At 40.4% G+C, this 18435-nt stretch overlaps 1 protein-coding gene across 1 annotated transcript in view; it reads right to left on the minus strand.

Annotated features, from left to right (window-relative positions):
* The window catches only part of LOC124511680 (zinc finger protein 850-like), a 46024-nt gene that overhangs the window by 9202 nt on the left and 18387 nt on the right, over nucleotides 1-18435 (minus strand). Inside the window, 2 exon segments of the mRNA XM_047079065.1 lie at nucleotides 3056-3101; nucleotides 5584-5860. Of these exon segments, the coding sequence (XP_046935021.1) occupies nucleotides 3056-3101; nucleotides 5584-5860 (323 nt within the window).

Here is an 18435-nt window from a genome sequence, read left to right on the forward strand (position 1 = left end):
TCCCTCTCCCTCTCTCTTTCTGCCCCTCCCCCATGCACACTCTCTCAAAATAAATAAATAAAAACTTTAAAAAAATAAAGTAAGCCTTTTGTAGACAGAGTGGAATCATTTTTAAACATTAATTCCTTTGTCTTTTATTGGAGAGTTTATGTACATTTCAAGTTATTACTGGTAAGAATTACTTTTGACATCTGCTGTATGTCTGATATTTTGTTTCATAATTCCTCCCTTCTTTGGGTGTCTGTGCCTCTGTGTACATGCCATTTTGATTGCCTCTGTATTTATTTTTCCATTTTCAAGTTATTTTCTGAGTGGTTTTCCTGGGGATTGCAGTTTACACATTAAACTAATAATATTTGAATTTCAGTTGATACTAACTTAGCTTCAATAGCATACAAACAACTGTTGTTATACAGTCACCCTTCATGTTCTTATTGTCAAAAGTTATTCCTTTGTAAAAGATATGAACAGATGTTTTATACACTCAAGAACAGATTTTTATTATTGTTTCACACATTTGTCTTTTAAGACACATAGGAAAAACTAAGTTAGAAAACAAAAATATAATAATACTGGCTTTTATATTCACTTACGTAGTTTTACTAGTGTTCTTTATTTGTTCCTATGGCTTTCATGTACCGCTAGTTTCCATCCTTTTCAGCCTGAAGAACTCCATTTGATATTTCATGTAAGCTAAGTCTGTAAGTGTGAACTCCCTCAGCTTTTGTTCATCTAGGAGTCTCTTAATTTTACTATCAATTTTGAAGTATAGTTGCCTCGTAAAAAATTCCTGACAGGTTTTTTTTTTTTTTTTAATATTTCAAGCTTTTAATACCACAGGAGACTGCTTCCTGGCCTCCACAGTTTCTGAGGGGAAATAGGCTGTTAAACTTATTGAGAAGCCCTTTACATGATAAGTTGTTTCTGTCTTGCTACGTTCCGCATTCACTCCTTTGTCTTATAAAAGTTGACTGATTATGTGCTTGCCAGGGATCTCCATGCATCTGTCATGGCTGAAGTTCATTGAGTTTTTGGATGTGTAGGTTGTTTTTGATAAATTTGGCAAGTTTTCAGCTCTTATTTCTTCAAATATTCTTTCTCCCCTTTCTTCTTTATCCTTTCCTTCTGGGACTCCTATTACGTGTATATCAGTATTCTTCATAGTGTCCCAGAGGTTTCTTTGTCTCTGTTCATTTTTCTTTTTTCCCTTTTATTCTGCTTTTGTCCCCTTTCTTCAGCTCACACTTGATAATTTCAGTTAACCGATGTTTAGGTTCACTGATTCTTTCTTATTGCCCACCTGCTGATGAACTCTCTAGTGAATTTTGAGTTTTGGTGTCTATACTTGCCTAACTCCAGAATTTCTATTCCATCCCTTTACTATAATTTCTATCTCCTTAGTGACATTTTTTATGTGTTGAAACACTGTTCTCCTACTTCTTAGTTCTCTTCCATGTTTTCCTTTAGCTGAAGATTTTCAAGACAGTTGATTTAAAATCTTTATTTAGTGAGCGCCTGGGTGGCTCGGTCGGTTAAGCATCTGACTTCGGGTTGGGTCATGATCTTGCAGTTCGTGGGTTCGAGCCCAGGTCGAGCTCTGTGCTGATGGCTCAGAGCCTGGAGCCTGCTTCGGATTCTGTGTCCCTCTCTCGCTCTGCCCCTCCCCTCTCATGCTCTGTCTCTCTCTCTCAGAAATAAATATAAAAAAAAAAAAAATTTAAATCTTTATTAAGTGGAATGTCTCTGCCTCCTCAGAAAGACCATCATTAACGTGCTTAAGATGTACAATCATAAGATATCCTTAGATATCTGTAGTGAAGTCAGCCTTCTCAGAAGCAGCCACGATGACATTCTTTGTAACAGTAAGAAATTGTAAAAGATTCACGTTTCTTCATTTAGAGAATGTTCCAATAAGGATCTAAAAAAGCAGTTATCTCTACGTTTACTAACATGAGAACAACTTCAAGACATATGGTATGTAAATATTTCAATCTGCAGAGTAAAATATGATGAGAAAACATTTACTGAAGAATATATTCTAAAATCACATTACAATATGTAAATGCATTTTTAGAAGATTTGCACTAAAGAGAACGTAGCTTCTGGGTGAAGACAATCTGTGATGGTGGGAGATGTGACAGGGAAGGGGATATTTTACTTCTTAGTTTCTAAAATGCATCCCTGTGTGAATCTGAACCACAAAAATATACACTAGGGGGGGTTTAATACAAAAGAAAAATAATAACATTTAAGAATAATTCGTAAAATGAAAACTGAGCACCAGCCTTTCTGATGACAGAAAGTTCTGCTCCTATGTCTGGTTAAACTAGAAACATTTTTATCTAAAAGATGCACAGTGTAAGAGTTCCTAAAAGAACACCATGGTCTTTATGAGATGAATGCACTGTAAATAATTCAAGAACATGTAGTGTTAGAGAAGTAGGTTGATTCTATACTTTAAAACCAATGTTAATAAAACAAAACACTCACTCTATTCTTTATTCCTACTATGAACTTCCTATCCTATTCCAAAGTATTAATATTGTGGAGTCAGAAGCACAAGGACTCCCTCATTTAACATCAAGGACTCCCTCATTTAACATCAAAAGGCATTTATAAAATCAGACAAAGCAAATTTCCTCCATCAGTCTTACTTTCCAGGGTTCCTCAGGTACTTGTGCACATTAATACGTTACTTACATATGTAATCTCTTTAATCCTCATTTATTTATATGAGCTGAAAGGGCATCCAGAAGGGGTCTCTGAAGAATCCTTACTGCCTAACCTCAGGGACACCACAATGCCCACTCCCCATCTCCAGTCTTTGCCTACGTAGAAAATCCTTCACAGGATGACTATCGAAAAGGAGCCTCTTCCCAAGTTCCATGTCACTGGGTCAGAGTGAGTTGGACTCTGTATGGAGATGAGAGGAGACTGGAAGAAGGCCCTGGGTGTGAGTAAACATTTAGGCAGCACATCTCGGAGACAGAGAAGATTAACAAGTCCAAAATATGACATTTTAAGAAGAACAATTAATGAAAAATATGACTTTTACCTGGAGAAGAGCCATTCCTCCTTTTTCTCTCTCTTCTTCTAGCCTTCTTTCTCAGGTAAGGTTATACTGTGTGACAAAAGGAATGTTGTTTAATGTTTAGAATCAACATAACCCCTTCCTCTGCCACAATATACATACGGGGAGAAACTTACTATGGGAAAAAGTCCTTTGCTGCCCACTGCAACAGGAGGGATGCGGGGACAATAAAGTCTAAAAGGGAGCCAACAAGTGCATTTTTTCACCCACTTTTCCAGAAAGCCCTCCACTCCTGCTGAAACATACACACTCTATGCAACTGCATTGTCCGCTGTCTCCTTGCACTCAGCAAAAGGGAACTGGCTCTTTCAAGTCCTTGGCTCCTCCCTAGGCAGCCAGCATGCAATGAATGGTTGATGCAGGCCACAGAAGCCCGTCCATGCCATCAATTTGGAACAACTCTTAAGGGGCACCCGAGCTCCAGAACTCCCTGGTAACTATACTGAGAGTTTACATCTTTGTCCTGATAGTGATGGGAAGCCGTAAGTGGGTTTAATGTCAAAAGATGACACAATCAAGTTTTGAAAATTTAGTTATGATACAGAGAGATGGTGGAGCTGACAGAGGCATATCCCTGTCTCTAAGACTATACAACTGCCTCTTTCTTACTGGTTTTCATTATTTTTGGAACTGGGTCACATTTTAAACTCCAACTGCATACCCTCTCCCAGAAAACTGCCAAAGACAAACACAAACCCAACTTTGAAAATCCTTTCAGGGATTTTATTACCTCGGGTTCAGAATTCTTGGTCTATCAACTCATGTTACAGGTGAGTGCACTGGGGCTCAGAGGGGGAGTTACTTTACCAAGTTACCCTGAAGAAGTCTGAGTAGAATGAACAGAACTGGGTGGAAGTAAATTCTGGCCTGGACAGGTTTAATGAGAAAGGGTTTTCCAGATTACCTTTCATATTCCTGAACAAGAGAAGCTTCTCTTTCACGGGTTTAATCAAACCCATTTAATTCCTCTTTTCCCGAAAAACTATATGAAATTACAAATAGTTATAGATAGTGGAAAACACAAACAAGGGTCACCTGGGGAGATGAGCTCTGGGCAATCTCTGCACCATAAACGGATGGGCTCTGCTGGAACAAAGTTCCACATCAATCCAGACCATTCTTCAACATCTGTACAGAAAAGACAAAGGGAACTTGAGGGGAACATCTACTTAGTTGCAGACTTCAGCTCAGAACTCAGTAATGTAAAAGATCACTTAAGGGAAGAAGAGAACTGTTGAATATTAAATTAACTGCCTGAACTAGGTTTTGAGTGTTAAAAGATTACCGACATCCTTTATGGATATGTAACGAAATACCATGAAGTTATTTACCAGACATTAAAGAATAATTCCAACTTGTGAAAGAGTAGACAGCACGTAAAACTCATAATCTGAACAATAAAAATTAAGAGGGAAAATAATTTGGAAATTAAAAAGATATCCAATGGATTATATTAAAGATAAAGAGGATACATCAAATTTAGAAAAGAATGCGACGAGCCATAAAAAAAGGAGAGAGAAATAGTACTGTTAATAATGGCTATTGTAAAAAGCACCATGTGGTTACAGAAAGTCTTCCCCCATTAAGTGACTGAGCTAAGCCTCTGCCCTCTAGATGAGTAAGGGTTCCAAATGGAATTATCTTCTGATGCAATACTTAGAAAGTGCAGATGCCTCCAACACCTGGTTTCACACCTCTCGTTCTCTTCTGCGTAACTGAAACAATTCCCAAATTTTAATTAACGAGGTCACAGGGCCACAAATCAGCACTTCACAACTTAATATCCCATACCCAATCAATTCAGTACTCACCAGGGTTTGGGTCCTGTGCTTTGTCCCAGACCACTCACTACGTGTTTTGTTCTCTGTGTTAAGTCTCTCTGTGTCCTTATTTCTCTTCAGTCCTTTTGTCCATTTCTGTGTCCCTCCCTCGCTATGACTCCTCCAACAGTCTGACACCACTCTATTACGGCCTCTGTTTCAATCCCCGCCGTTCTTTCTCCCCACACTTTCCGAGGACCCTCTAACTCCGCAGATTTCTGCGTCTTTCCCCGCCATCTCTGCCCCCACTCTGCCCTCCCTGCGGCGGGGCGAAGGGCGTGCATCCACCTCCCTAGTGACGACTGTGCTCGACGCGGTTGGGGGTGGGGGGTGGCGACCGGGGGGAGACTCGGGAGTCAGAGAAAGGTTCTGAGCAGGAAAACGACAGGCAAGGCGACTGGGGTCTGTAAGGGCCAAAGCAGAAAGGCTGGGCCCGAACCTGCCTCACAGAGATTTTAACCGGAAAGGAACGCTGACGCCCGTGACCCGCACCGACTGACTGGGCTCGGAACGTCTTATGGCCACGCCGCGAGAGGCGACAGGGACGAACTCCCAGCGAGAGGGATAAGTGGTTTCAAAGATTTTACCTTACCAGGCGCCCCCGAAACCTGGGTGGGGAGGCGGGGCCCGAGGAGCCGCTCCAGGGCAAGAACCAGAAAAATGGAGACTCACTCATCCGAGCGCAACCGTTGCTCCGGGAAATCGGCTTCCGGGTCTGCAGGAAAGCGCGCATGCGCACGGGTCTCGTCGATCAGCCGGGGCGCTCTCAGGGCGGAGCCGGGGCGGTTGCGGAAGCGGCGGGTGTGGGCGGGACCCCGGCGCGCTGGGTCTCCTGCCTTGCACCACACGGGGGCCTGCCGTTTGGTCTTCTGTTTGTCCTTCCTGACCCGCGGTTTCGGGTTCTGCTTTTGGATTCCTTCCAGTCCCGCTGGTGTCGTTTGGAGCCAGGCTGGGCACAAGGTTAGGGAAGGGTGGGCCGCTTCTGTTGGGAGTGGTGGTATTTGACAAGTTGATCACGGTGCCCATGGAAACATTTTTAGCGAGCGGTGGAGATTGGCCTCCAGCGGGAGAGGCGGAGCAGCGATGCTACCTGGGGCCGGGGGTCCTCGTGGGGCGACTGAGACCCGGACAGTGACAGCTCCTTGTTTAATGAAGTTAAAGCCGGGTGGTCAGTATCGGTGATGGACGCTAGAATGCGACATGCAAAACTCTTCTGTGGGGAATGTGCAGTTTGGTACTAGTTGTAATTTTCACTGAACTGTCACTTCTCCCCATTGGCCCTTCTGCTCTCCTGGGGGTTCCAGGCCAGGCTCTGGGCTGTGGGGGGTGAGGGTTGGCACATTGCTTTAAAGAAGCAAACATTTCTGCCTCTATGGGTTATCAGTTTTTCTCTCTTTATTTGATATTGGAATCCACACCTTCGAGATGAATTATAAATCCAAACGCCTTTGAGACCTACCAGATGGCACCTGTATTTTGCTTAACCTTTAATTACTAAATATCATTGCAATTTTAGTTTAAAATTTTTTTCACTTCTTTTGGAAGACTAGTTTTTACTTGAAAATTAGATTTTTAAATATGTATTTATTTTGTGGGAGAGTACAGGGGCAAGTGCAAGCAAGGGAGGGGCAGAGAGCTAGATCTAGAAACCCAAGCAGGCTCTGAGCAGAGCCCTCTGCCCACCCCCCACTACCCCCACTCTGGGCTGGATCTCACAAATCCTGAGATCATGACCTGAACCAAAACCAAGAGTCTGAGGCTTAATTAACCAACTGAGCCAGCCAGGTGCCTAGAAAATTAGGTTATTTTATGGGGCGCCTGGGTGGCGCAGTCGGTTAAGCGTCCGACTTCAGCCAGGTCACGATCTCGCAGTCCGTGAGTTCGAGCCCCGCGTCAGGCTCTGGGCTGATGGCTCGGAGCCTGCAGCCTGTTTCCGATTCTGTGTCTCCCTCTCTCTCTGCCCCTCCCCCGTTCATGCTCTGTCTCTCTCTGTCCCAAAAATAAATACACGTTGAAAAAAAAAAAAAATTTAAAAAAAAAAAAAAAGAAAATTAGATTATTTTAACTGATTGCTTCGTTTTCTGTTTCTGAATGCTTCGTGTGAAGTGCAGTTAACGTAGCTTCTAAAATGTGTACTCTTTCAGAGATACTTAACTTTTCCTAGTACTGATGAAATACTGGTTTTGAAATATTTCCAGAGACATGTGGTAAGGATGTCTGTTCTTTACGTGAATAATACAAGCAAATAGTAAAGCTAGTTTTTCACATCTTCAGTAGCATCATATACACTCTTAATAATTTTTAATACGAAATATGCAAGTTAATAGCTCCTCTTCTGTTTCCTGTGGAAATTCTGAAGGTGGTGCTGGCTGCATTTGCTTTTCACACCCTCTCTGTTATGTGACTGCCCCCTCCAGTGCTTAAATCTCTGCAAGGAGTGAATGAACAAATGACTACACATTGTTTAACAGTTTACAATAATTTATAGGTATCTTGTCATTTTAGAGGGCTGTGTATTCTTTCTGCAGCATGCAGAGATGACCCGGGACACAATGAGGTCAGGACTCCAGAGAACAGAAGGGCAGATTGTTAAAACAAAACAAAACAAAACAAAAAACAAACATGGAGTGATTAGATCAGAGGGGTTCATGACCCACCAACTGGGGTTTTCAGAGAGAGCCAAATAAAAAGGTTGAAGAGAGAGCATAAAACGATACAAAGGTGCTTATCAAGACAAGGATGCCTTGGGTAGCCCTCACTTCTGGGGAAATTCTGGAGATGTTGTCCTGTGAATGTGCTGGACCCACTGCTTGTATCTTAAGAGCTTGAAAACTATGGAGTTGGTGGCCCAGATCGTGAATCCCAAATGTCTGACACTAGAGAACGTTAAAAGTAGGGCAAGTGCTGATTGTGTGATCTTCTTATTCGGCACCCCCAGTCATATTTCTATATAATGTTTCCACTGTTCATTGTCAGTCACAAGAAGATAGTGGTATTTGCCAGCACAGTTAGGATCCAGCCGCTGATTGTTAGGCACACAGAGCTTTTATTTTAAGTTCTATCATCTTGGAGTTCCTGGGGCCATCGTGATGTCCTGGAAGACACTCAAGAAGCAGGTGGTGCCAATGGATACACCAGTGGCCACTCTGAACATACAAAACAAGTTGCATCAAAACTCAACAAAGATATTTTTCAAGCCAAAAGTGTTGCTGAGCAAGGTCTTTAATGATGATGAGCCAGAGGTTGGCTACAGTCAGGTGCTTGAGAAGCAGGTCTTAGGAAGGTATTTAATAATTTTTAATTATTTTTTACTGTATAGACTTCTCTTTTGTTTGACCTTTATCCCGCTGTAGGATGTGAAGAATAAGAACACTTATTGTCATTTTGGTAGGAATCCCCATTTACCAAATGCCAAGCATTAATAATGTTATACCTACTGTAGTTTTTACTGGGTATTAACTTTTCTTATGCACTTTGGCATACTTCTGAATTTTTAACTTCACTGATCTAATAGTCTGTTCATAAATAAACATCTCATAAGGATAACCATACTCACTTTGGGTTTTTAAAAGAGTTTTTGTGTGTATTGTTTTTTGTTCAATATTCTATAAGATTTTTGCAGTAACATTGTTAGTTCAAAAACTGGCTGATGGTACGTATGTCAGGATCCAATTAAATTTATAAGTTACTTTAAGAAGAATTGACCTTTTTATAATATTGAGTTTTTCTACCCAGGAACATGATGTAAATTTACTTTCATTTATTTCTACTTTCATGTATTTCAGGAATGTTTTATTTTTTCGCCATATAGGCTTTACATATTTTGTTAGATTCATTCCTAGTTAGTATATTTCATTTTTTAAAGTTACTTGTTTTTTTATTTAGAGTGCAAGAGAAAGAGAGAGGGTAGGAAGAGGGAAGGGGGGGGAATTCCAAGCAGTCTCCATGCTCAGCATGGAGGTGGATGTATCACTCCCTGGGATGAAACCAGGAGTTGGCCACTCAACTGACTGAGACACCCATGTGCCCGTATTTCATTTTAGGATACACTATTTTTTGTTTTCTTTTGTTATTTATTTATTTATTTTTATTTTTTTCATTTACATCTAAGTTAGTTAGCATATAGTGCAACAGTGATTTCAGGAATAGATTCCTTTATGCCCCTTACCCATTTAGCCCATCCCCCCTCCCACAACCCCTCCAGTAACCCTCTGTTTCTTCTCCATATTTAAGTGTCTCTTATGTTTTGTCCCCCTGTTTTATATTATTTTTGCTTCCCTTCCCTGTGTTCATCTGTTCTGTGTCCTAAAGTCCTCATATGAGTGAAGTCATGATATTTGTCTTTCTGACTAATTCCACTTAGCATAATACCACCTAGTTCCATCCATGAAGTTGCAAATGGCAAGATTTCATTCTTTTTGATTGCCAGTAATACTCCATTGTGTGTGTGTGTGTGTGTATGGCACATCTTTATCCATTCATCTATCGATGGACATTTGGGCTCTTTCCATACTTTGACTATTGTTGATAGTGCTGCTATAAACATTGGGGTGCATGTGCCCCTTCGAAGCAGCATACCTGTATCCCTTGGATAAATACCTAGTAGTGCAATTGCTGGGTCGTAGGGTAGTTCTATTTTTAGTTTTTTGAGGAACCTCCATACTATTTTCCAGAGTGGCTGCACCAGCTTGCATTCCCACCAGCAGTGCACAAGAGATCCTCTTTCTCCACATCCTCGCCAGCATCCATTGTTGTCTGAGTTGTCAATGTTAGCCATTCTGACAGGTGTGAGGTGGTATCTCATTGTGGTTTTGATTTATATTTCCCTGATGGTGAGTGATGTTGAGCATTTTTTCATGTATCAGTTGGCCATCTGGATGTCTTCTTTGGAAAAGTGTCTATTCATGTCTTTATTTCTTCACTGGATTATTTGTTTTTTGGGTGTTGAATTTGATAAGTTCTTTATAAATTTTGGATATTAACCCTCTATCTGATATGTCATTTGAAAATATCTTCTCCCATTCCATCAGTTGCCTTTTAGTTTTGCTGATTGTTTCCTTCTCTGTGCAGAAGGTTGTTATTTTGGTGAGGTCCCAGTAGTTCATTTTTGCTTTTGTTTCCCTTGCCTCCAGAGACGTGTTGAGTAAGAAGTTGCTGCGGCCAAGATCAAAGAGGTTTTTGCCTGGTCTCTCATCGAGGATTTTGATGGCTTCCTGTCTTACATTGAGGTCTTTCATTCATTTTGAGTTTATTTTTGTGTACAGTATAGGAAAGTGGTCCAGGTTAATTCTTCTGCATGTTGCTATCCAGTTTTCCCAGCACCACTTGCTGAAGAGACTGTCTTTATTCCGTTGGATATTCTTTCCTGTTTTGTCAAAGATTAGTTGGCCATATGTTTGTGGGTCCATTTCTGTGTTCTCTTTTCTGTTCCATTGATCTGAGTGTCTGCTTTTATGCCAGTAACATACTGTCTTGATGATTACAGCTTGTAATACAGCTTGAAGCCTGTAGGTTACACTATTTTTTTAAAAATGTTTATTATTTTTGAGAGAGCACAAGTCCGAGAGGGGCAGATGGAGAGAGGGAGACACAGAATCTGAAGCAGGCTCCAGGTTCTGAGCTGTCAGCACAGAACCCGACTCATGGCTCAAACCAAGGAACCAAGAGATCATGACCTGAGCCCAAGTCGGACACTGAACTCACTGAGCTACCCAGGCACCCCTATTTTATGTTATACCCTTGTAATTGCTGGCCCTGCTACTATAACTTGTAAATGATTGTTTGTTGTACATCAGCTATTGTACAAAAATATTCTATTCTATGTATAGGGTTGCCTGTGGGGCTCAGTTGGTGGAATGTGCAACTCTTGAACTTGGGATCATGAGTTTGAGCCCCATGTTGGGTGTAGAGATTACTTAAAAAGAAAATCTTTAAAACAAATAGTCTATGTGCAAAAAGGCTATTGTTTTTCTGTATCAGTACTATAGCCTATTAGCTTACTGAATTATTTTTCAAAGTGGATTTTTCTAGGAGTTCCTTTGTGTTTCCAGAGGCATACTTGTATCATTTGCAAACATAGTTCTACGTCCTTCTTTCTCATTCCTATGCCATTTTAAGTTGCCCTGGCTAAACCTCCAACAAAATGACAAATGTATACAACCGGTGGCCATGTACTTTTTTAGTGTGGTTTTCTGGCCTTAGTGGATATATCTAGCACTTCCCTATGAGCAAGATGAAGACTTTGTTTTGTCAAGTTGGGAAAGATCCTAAAGAATTTCCTAATTTCACATGTTTTGATTTAACATTCTTACATGATGAATTCCTCCAAATAATGTTTTTGTAACTATGAGTAAGATTTCTTGAGTTCTCTTCATAAATGTGATACAGTATATTAATGAGTTTCCTAATAGCGAATCATCCTTGAATTTTAGGCACAAATTCTTTGCTATCATATTTTTATATGATTTTTCAGGGGTTTTGGCTATATTTATTTTACATGGTACCATCTGTCAGAAGAGGTAACATCTTTCTGTGGTATTCTTTTTGGTACAAACTTTAGGATGTTTCAGTATCAGAATTTTATGTGACGTATAAAGATAATTTGGAAATTTTACTTCCTCTCTGATGCTCTTGAGTAAGTAGCATTAGCTTATTTGCTATATAAAAGAGTGGAAGAATCTGGCTGCTAATGTGATCCGGGTGCTTTCATTTATGAGGGACTCTGATAAATGTCTTCCTCTTCTCTATGGATATTGGTGTGTTTGGACTCCTTATCTTACTGAAGTCAATTTTGATAAAATGTATTTTCTTAGAAAATGTCCATTTTATATAGGCTTTCTAGTTAATTTGTTTTGAGTTGGGGAAGCAGGACAAATATTTAATTTCACTTCTTGGCATCATGTTCTTTATTTGCATTTATCGAAAATTTTGAATGTATTGCACCTATTGAAAATTTTAAAAATAGAAAAGCCTTCTTGGGTCATTTGGAGAATTCTTTCTTTCTGCCCATAAGTTAAATGGTGGTGGTAGTTGGGTCTGAGGATTAACAAAGAATTAGACTGGGGTAAGAGAAATTCTCAGGGAAGCACAGAATCCAGTGAGGCACATGTGCTTCTCCACTGGTCTCTCATGGCTCAGACCTCAGCATTTCCTCCTTCCATGGGACACTCTGTCTGCTTCCAAGAATAATGGAAAAGTAAGAGTCGCTCTCAAACACTCCAACTGTCTCTTTGGATACGCTCACTAGAAACTTCTAATAGATCCTGGTAATTAAAGAATTTTTCAGAACCATTCTCAGCTTCCCAAGTGTTGAACCAACATTGTCACTACAGCTGACATGTTGATGGCAATTCTTTGGGGAGGTGAGGTCTCAGAATCACTAACCTGTATCTCAGGGTTTGGCTTCCTCCCTCCCACACATGCTTTCCCTGCTACTTTACACCCAGCTCCCAGTTCTTGTGGTAGGAAGGAGTCTATGAGTATCTTTTAGTTTAGTCTCTAAGGTTAGGAGATGCGTAGGAGTCTGGGTAGGTGAGCATGTCTGGGAAAAGAATCTTCCGGCACAGGCTGAGCTTGTGAGAGAGACTGCTCAATCAGTGCATGACTGCTGCTAACGTAATTTAACAAAATCCTCATTGACGGGGTTCTTCGTATTTGATCCAAGTGCACTCAGAGTCTGAATTTTAAGATACTTCAAGATTATAATTTCAGGGGCCACCTGGGTGGCTCAGTCATTGAAGCATCCAACTGTTGATCTCAGCTCAGGTCTTGATCTTGGGGTCATAAGTTCAAGCCAGTGCTGGGAATTGACAGCCTACTTAAAAGAAAAAAAAAAGATTATACTTTCAGAATTGATCTGCCATACAGTGTGCAAGGGTCACAGAGACATTTTCAGGAGCAATAATGTGATTTCTCTAAAGACATGTGTGTGTGATAATGAGTATGATGGAACTAATTGAAATACAGCAGAAACAGTAGAAACAGTTGTCTGAATGGGAATTGCTGAAATTTATTCTTCTGTAACTTGAGTATGATGCGCTTAATAGAGAGAGTAAATATGTCTCTACTGAAAATCTCTGTGGTCTCTTGATCAGTGAGACAACCTTGTTTCCTAAAATAAGGAAAGGTCTTTTAAGAAAAAGCTAACATCACTATAGAGGGTTTTAAAGAGCAAAAGATTAAGGACTTTATTTTTACATATTAATTTAATTTTAATATGATGGATTAATTAAAAATATAATCTCATCAAGGAAAAAAGCAATATTAAGCTATATTTCTTCTGGTTTAAAATCGTTTCAAGACTATTCCCAACTCACTATTCACTTCTCTTGATTTTCAATTTATTAAATGCCCAAGATTCCAAGTCTTCAAATTCCATTTTGCATGTTTGTATTATACTTTAATTGCATTTTCAAATCAAATATTAGTTCAAGTTTCAGTTTGTTTATTCTAAAATAACAAACATACACTGATTAATATGTATTTAAATAGGATTAATATTTTCTGCCCTAATATGCTTTATCACTATGTGAGTTTTATGTCCCATATATTAGCACACAGTGCAGTTCTGCACAATAATTTCTCTTATGGATATCATTGTACCTTTGGTCCAGGCAAAAAATGAAATGAGTTTTCTGCTGCCATCCTGACATTTGTCTACATTACATAAAGCAGATTGGCTCATATAAAATTGTTCAGTGCATCTATAATTTATTAAGGCCTTTGAAACTTTGTTCCTTAGTTATATTGGTCAAAAAGAACACTTTAAAAAAGTGGGAAATGATCAAACCAGGTTTATTAAGGAAAATAAATTTAAAATGTGAGAAGGTGTCTGTGTGTATGTGTATACCCATGACGAGTTTCCTGGCATAGTATAGTACAGTAGGAAACATTCATGTCATTGAAACTAGGCTACCCAGGTTCAAATCCTGATTCTACTTCTATTTAGATGAGTCATTTAACTTCCTGTGGTTAAATTCTCCTCATCCACAGAATGAGAGTAATGTTAGTTCCTAACTCATAGGGTTGTGAATATTATATAAGTTACAATAGGGAAAGCAGTAATAACAGTGACCCACACATTATAAGTGCTATTAAAAGACACACATGTAACGTGGGAAATCTCTTAACGAAAGACAATAGAGTTTAGATGTTCATTCTCAGGGAACAGGAGAGATAAGGTGAGATTTTATTTTCCATGAAAGTGTAGCCTGAAATTCATACTTTAATGCATAACTCTCTTCCTGTGAATTTGAATATTGAGTTCTGGACAACGACAGAATGGTTTCAGTGCATTTGAATATAGCAGTGATCTTCCTATCCCAGATAGTCATTGGAATCCTGATCAATTTCTCACTCTTCTATCATTAGATGTCCCTTTGCTGCAGAGGATGCGAGCCGAGATCCACAAAGTTGGTTCTCAGGCACCTGAGTGTAGCCAACTCCTTGCCCATTCTCTCTAGAGGAATCCCAGAGACCATGGCAGCGCTAGGGCTGAAACATTTCACCATTTATTATGGATGCTACGTTCTTTTATATGTTCACGGAGTGCCCAGAGGTATGTCCCTTTGTTCCACCTGCCCCTTGAGTGTCTTCCAGGCCATCACGATCAGCCCTGGGAACTCCAGGTGGGCAGAGCTTAAAGTGAAAGCTCCAAAGTACATTGGCCCCTCCAGTATCCTATGCGGGGGTGTTCTGCATGTTGGTAAACATGTTTTTTCCTATTTATATGGCTGGTAAATGGAACAACAAAACTATTATCCAAAAAAAGTGATTTGGGATATTGTTGTGCTTCACAGTGTAGAGACAAGATCACAGGCTCATTAGATGCAGCAATGATATTTTCCATACATTTTGTTTTTGGGACACATGACCCTGCCCAGCAACTCCTTGGTTTTTCTTATTCACTGGCACAGAGGGTCCAATGCATCCATAAGAGCAATCTGTCCCCCACCAAGCTCTCCAGTGAGACCATGAGACCAGAGCCCCCAAAGCATCCTTGTTTTGGTGACCACCTTTGTATGGTTTTATGCCATTTTGTCCATCATTTGTGTTTACTTGGCTCTCTTGAATAATTCTAGTTGGTGGCTGGTGAATATCACTGTACTAATCACTGCATGTTTTTCAACTATTAGTCCTTTTGTTCTCATGAACCATGACCCCAGCATATTCAGGCTGTGTGTACTGTGTCTGCTGTGGAAGAAATACATAATTCCCTCATCTCATCATGGAAATATAATAGTCTTCCACCAGTTCAGCCATGGATGCCCTGAGACCTCAAATAATGTTAAGAACAAATATGTTCCAGTTTCCATGCAGAGAGAGGGGTGAATGAGACCCACTGACACCAGCCTGATATGAAATAATAAATATCATGGTACAAGAAATCCTCTATAATTAATATGTGTGTGCTTATATAGTTGTATTTTTATTAATGGTAACAGTGGAGAAGTTAAGATTCCATAAAACAGTCCTGAAATAATGTGAACATACTAGAAATATCTTTGAATGTGTAACTTTCATATTGAGATATTAAATTTTCCCAAGATGTACCTGAGAGTGGAATTGTAAATCCTGATTTCTGATGCAAATGGCCTGGGGTGAAGGTGGAGGGAAAACTAGGTTTTACTTATTGTTGGCTTTGGAGGCTATGTTGTGAATATTATGCCTCATATCTAAGAGATATTGGGAATATTTTAAATATGATAACATTTATGGAGCAAGATGAGTGCTTTAATTAAAATATTTTCTGGTCAACATTTGAAGAGTAAACTGCGGGACACAAAGAGGAACATAGGAAGAGGTGTCAGCTGAATTTTAGAAAGGGTGCAGGTGCAACCAGTAAACAGATTGCGTATGTGGGAAAAGACTGAATGACTTTTGAGATGTTTACAAGGAAGACTGTTCTGTGTTAAATCTTGATGGCAGTTGGCTGTGTTGGTGAGAAAGAGATTTCAAGATGGACTTCTGCTTTTCCAGCATGAGGTTATGGAGGACCATTTCATCAAGTTTGGTGGCTTGGTGCAGGAGACGAGTAGCAATTTGAAGGTGGAGTATATGAACATATTTTGTTTAACAAGGGATAGTATCACTTTTGAAATCACCACCAGGGCAATATAGACACCACTGAAAGGAAAAAAAGATATTAACTAAAACATAGAACTATTTTAGGGGGGCCTGGCTGGCTCAGCCAGTAGAGTATGCGTCTTTTAATCTCCAGATGGTGACTTTGAGCCCGTTATTGGGTGTAGAGATTAATTAAAAATAAAAAATTTAAAGAATAAAGATTTCAGGGGCACCTGGGTGGCTCAGTCAGTTGGGCATCTGACTTTGGCTCAGGTCACGACCTCGCAGTTTGTGAGTTTGAGCCCCGCATCTGGCTCTGTGCTGACAGCTCTGTCTCTGTTCCACCCCTGCTCTCTCTCTCTCTCTCTCTCTCTCTCTCTCTCTCACTCTCTCTAAACTAACGAAAATCTAAAAAATGTTTTTAAAGAAATATTTTAATCTAATTTTTAATAAATCATAAGCACTTGCAAGGTTTTTTTAGATAAATATTTTAGTTTGGAATAACTTTAGATTTTCAGAAAATTTGTAAAGATAACATTGAGAGTTCCAAAATGTCGCTCACCCAGTACCCCAAATGCTGCCATCTTAACTTTATCATTGTTCACTTGTCAAAACTAAGGAACCAACATCGGTATGTCACAGTTAACTAAACTTCAGACTTTATTTACATTTCAACTGTTTTAACACGTTCATTTTTCCCCATCAACATCCAATCCAGGATATCACATACATGGAATTGTCCTGTCTCCCGCAGTCTCCTCTGCTCAGTGACATGTTCTCACACTTTCCTTGTTTTTCATCACACGTTTGAGGTATACTGGTCCCTCACATTTTAGAATGCCTCTAAAGTTGAATTTCTCAGAAGTTTTCTTTTTCTTTTCCTTAAGTTTATTTATTTGATAGGGAGGACAGGGGGGCAGAAAGAGGGAAAGAAAGAATCCCGAGCAGGCGGTCAGCGCAGGGCCTGACCTGGGGCTTGATCCCACTAACTGTGAGATCATGACCTGAGCTGAAATCAAGAGTCAGTCGCTCGACCAGCTGAGCCACCCAAGCGCCCCTGAAGTTGTTCTCCTGGATAGACTGCGTTTATGGATTCTTGAGAAGAATATCACATCTCATCACGGCATACAGTCTGAGAGGTTTCATGCAGTTAACACGAGTTACCTTGGATGATGTTAATCGTGATCAGTTAGTTAAGGTCATGTTCACCAGACTCCTCCACTGTAAAATTACCATGCATGCCTTTCCATACTCTATTCTTTGGGAAACTCTAAATACAGCCCACCGTCAAGTGAGGGGGCGGTGGGGGACGATGGTACTTGAGGGTAGGGGTGTGCTGTTGAACTAAGCTCCACATCCTGGAGGGCTAAGTAGCCACATTTATTATCTGCCATTCTTCTGTGTGGAAGCTGTGTCACTTCTCCTTCATTTATGTGTTTATTCAATTGGTTACTCATATCAGCATGAACTCATTTATACTTATTTTATACCTTGTGTTATACTTCAATGCTCTGCAAATTATTTAGTTGCTTAGATTGTTCAAGCTTTGGTCATTGGAAGCTGTGGTATAAAGTACACTCAGGGGGCGCCTGGGTGGCTCCATCAGGGAAGCAGTCAATTTCAGCTCAGGTCATGGTCTCACAGCTTGTGGGTCCAAGCCCCACATTGGGCTCTGTTTTGATAGATCAGAGCCTGGAGACTCCTTCGGATTCTGTGTCTCCCTCTGTCTCTGCCCCTCCCACTCTTGTGTGCGTGCATGCACTCTTTCTCCCAAAAATAAACATGAACACACACACACACACTCACCTGGTCTTTGTCTCAGGTTCCTGGCTCAGAGCTTCAGAAACCTTTAAGAATTCCTAAGTGGTAGGAGTGTCCTTATTACACCAAGGAGGCAACTCTGGGCAAGGGTTCCCCACAGAACTTCAAAATGGGGGACTGGACACCTCTGAAAGACCAACTATGTGATTGGATGGAAATGCTCGGCAGCCCAACCCCTAGGGACAGGAAGGAGGCTGACTGGGGATTGAGTTCAGTCATGTGGCCAATGATTTAATCAACCAAGTCTAGGTAGTGAAGCCCTGATTAAACACCTGGAGGAGCTCCTGGGAGCTTCTTTGTGGGGGACAAAAGCTACTGTATGGGCAGTCCTCCCAAACTTTGCCCTGTGGATGCCTTCATGTGGCTCTTTACTGATATCCTTCACAATAACATGTGAAATGACAAAACTAAAACAATTTAGTAACAAGTTTGCTGTTGTTTATTCCAGGGAAGACAACCCTTGATTTGGGGAGGACAGTGCCTCCCATGCAGGGAATGGAGTGCTCTTTCTGATGGATTTGGGGCGAGATTGACTTTTAGAAGAGGCAGTGCAGAAACAGAGCATGTTTGGCTAGGAGGTCGGGGATTTCCTTAGAAGAACAGAACTGCTATTTTCCAGTATAAGGTCGGCCAGCTGAA

The sequence above is a fragment of the Lynx rufus genome, unplaced genomic scaffold (genome assembly GCF_022079265.1).
Source record: "Lynx rufus isolate CCGP_SWC_20201006 ecotype Redwood Valley unplaced genomic scaffold, mLynRuf1.p SCAF_16, whole genome shotgun sequence".
In the NCBI taxonomy this organism is placed as follows: Eukaryota; Metazoa; Chordata; class Mammalia; order Carnivora; family Felidae; genus Lynx; species Lynx rufus.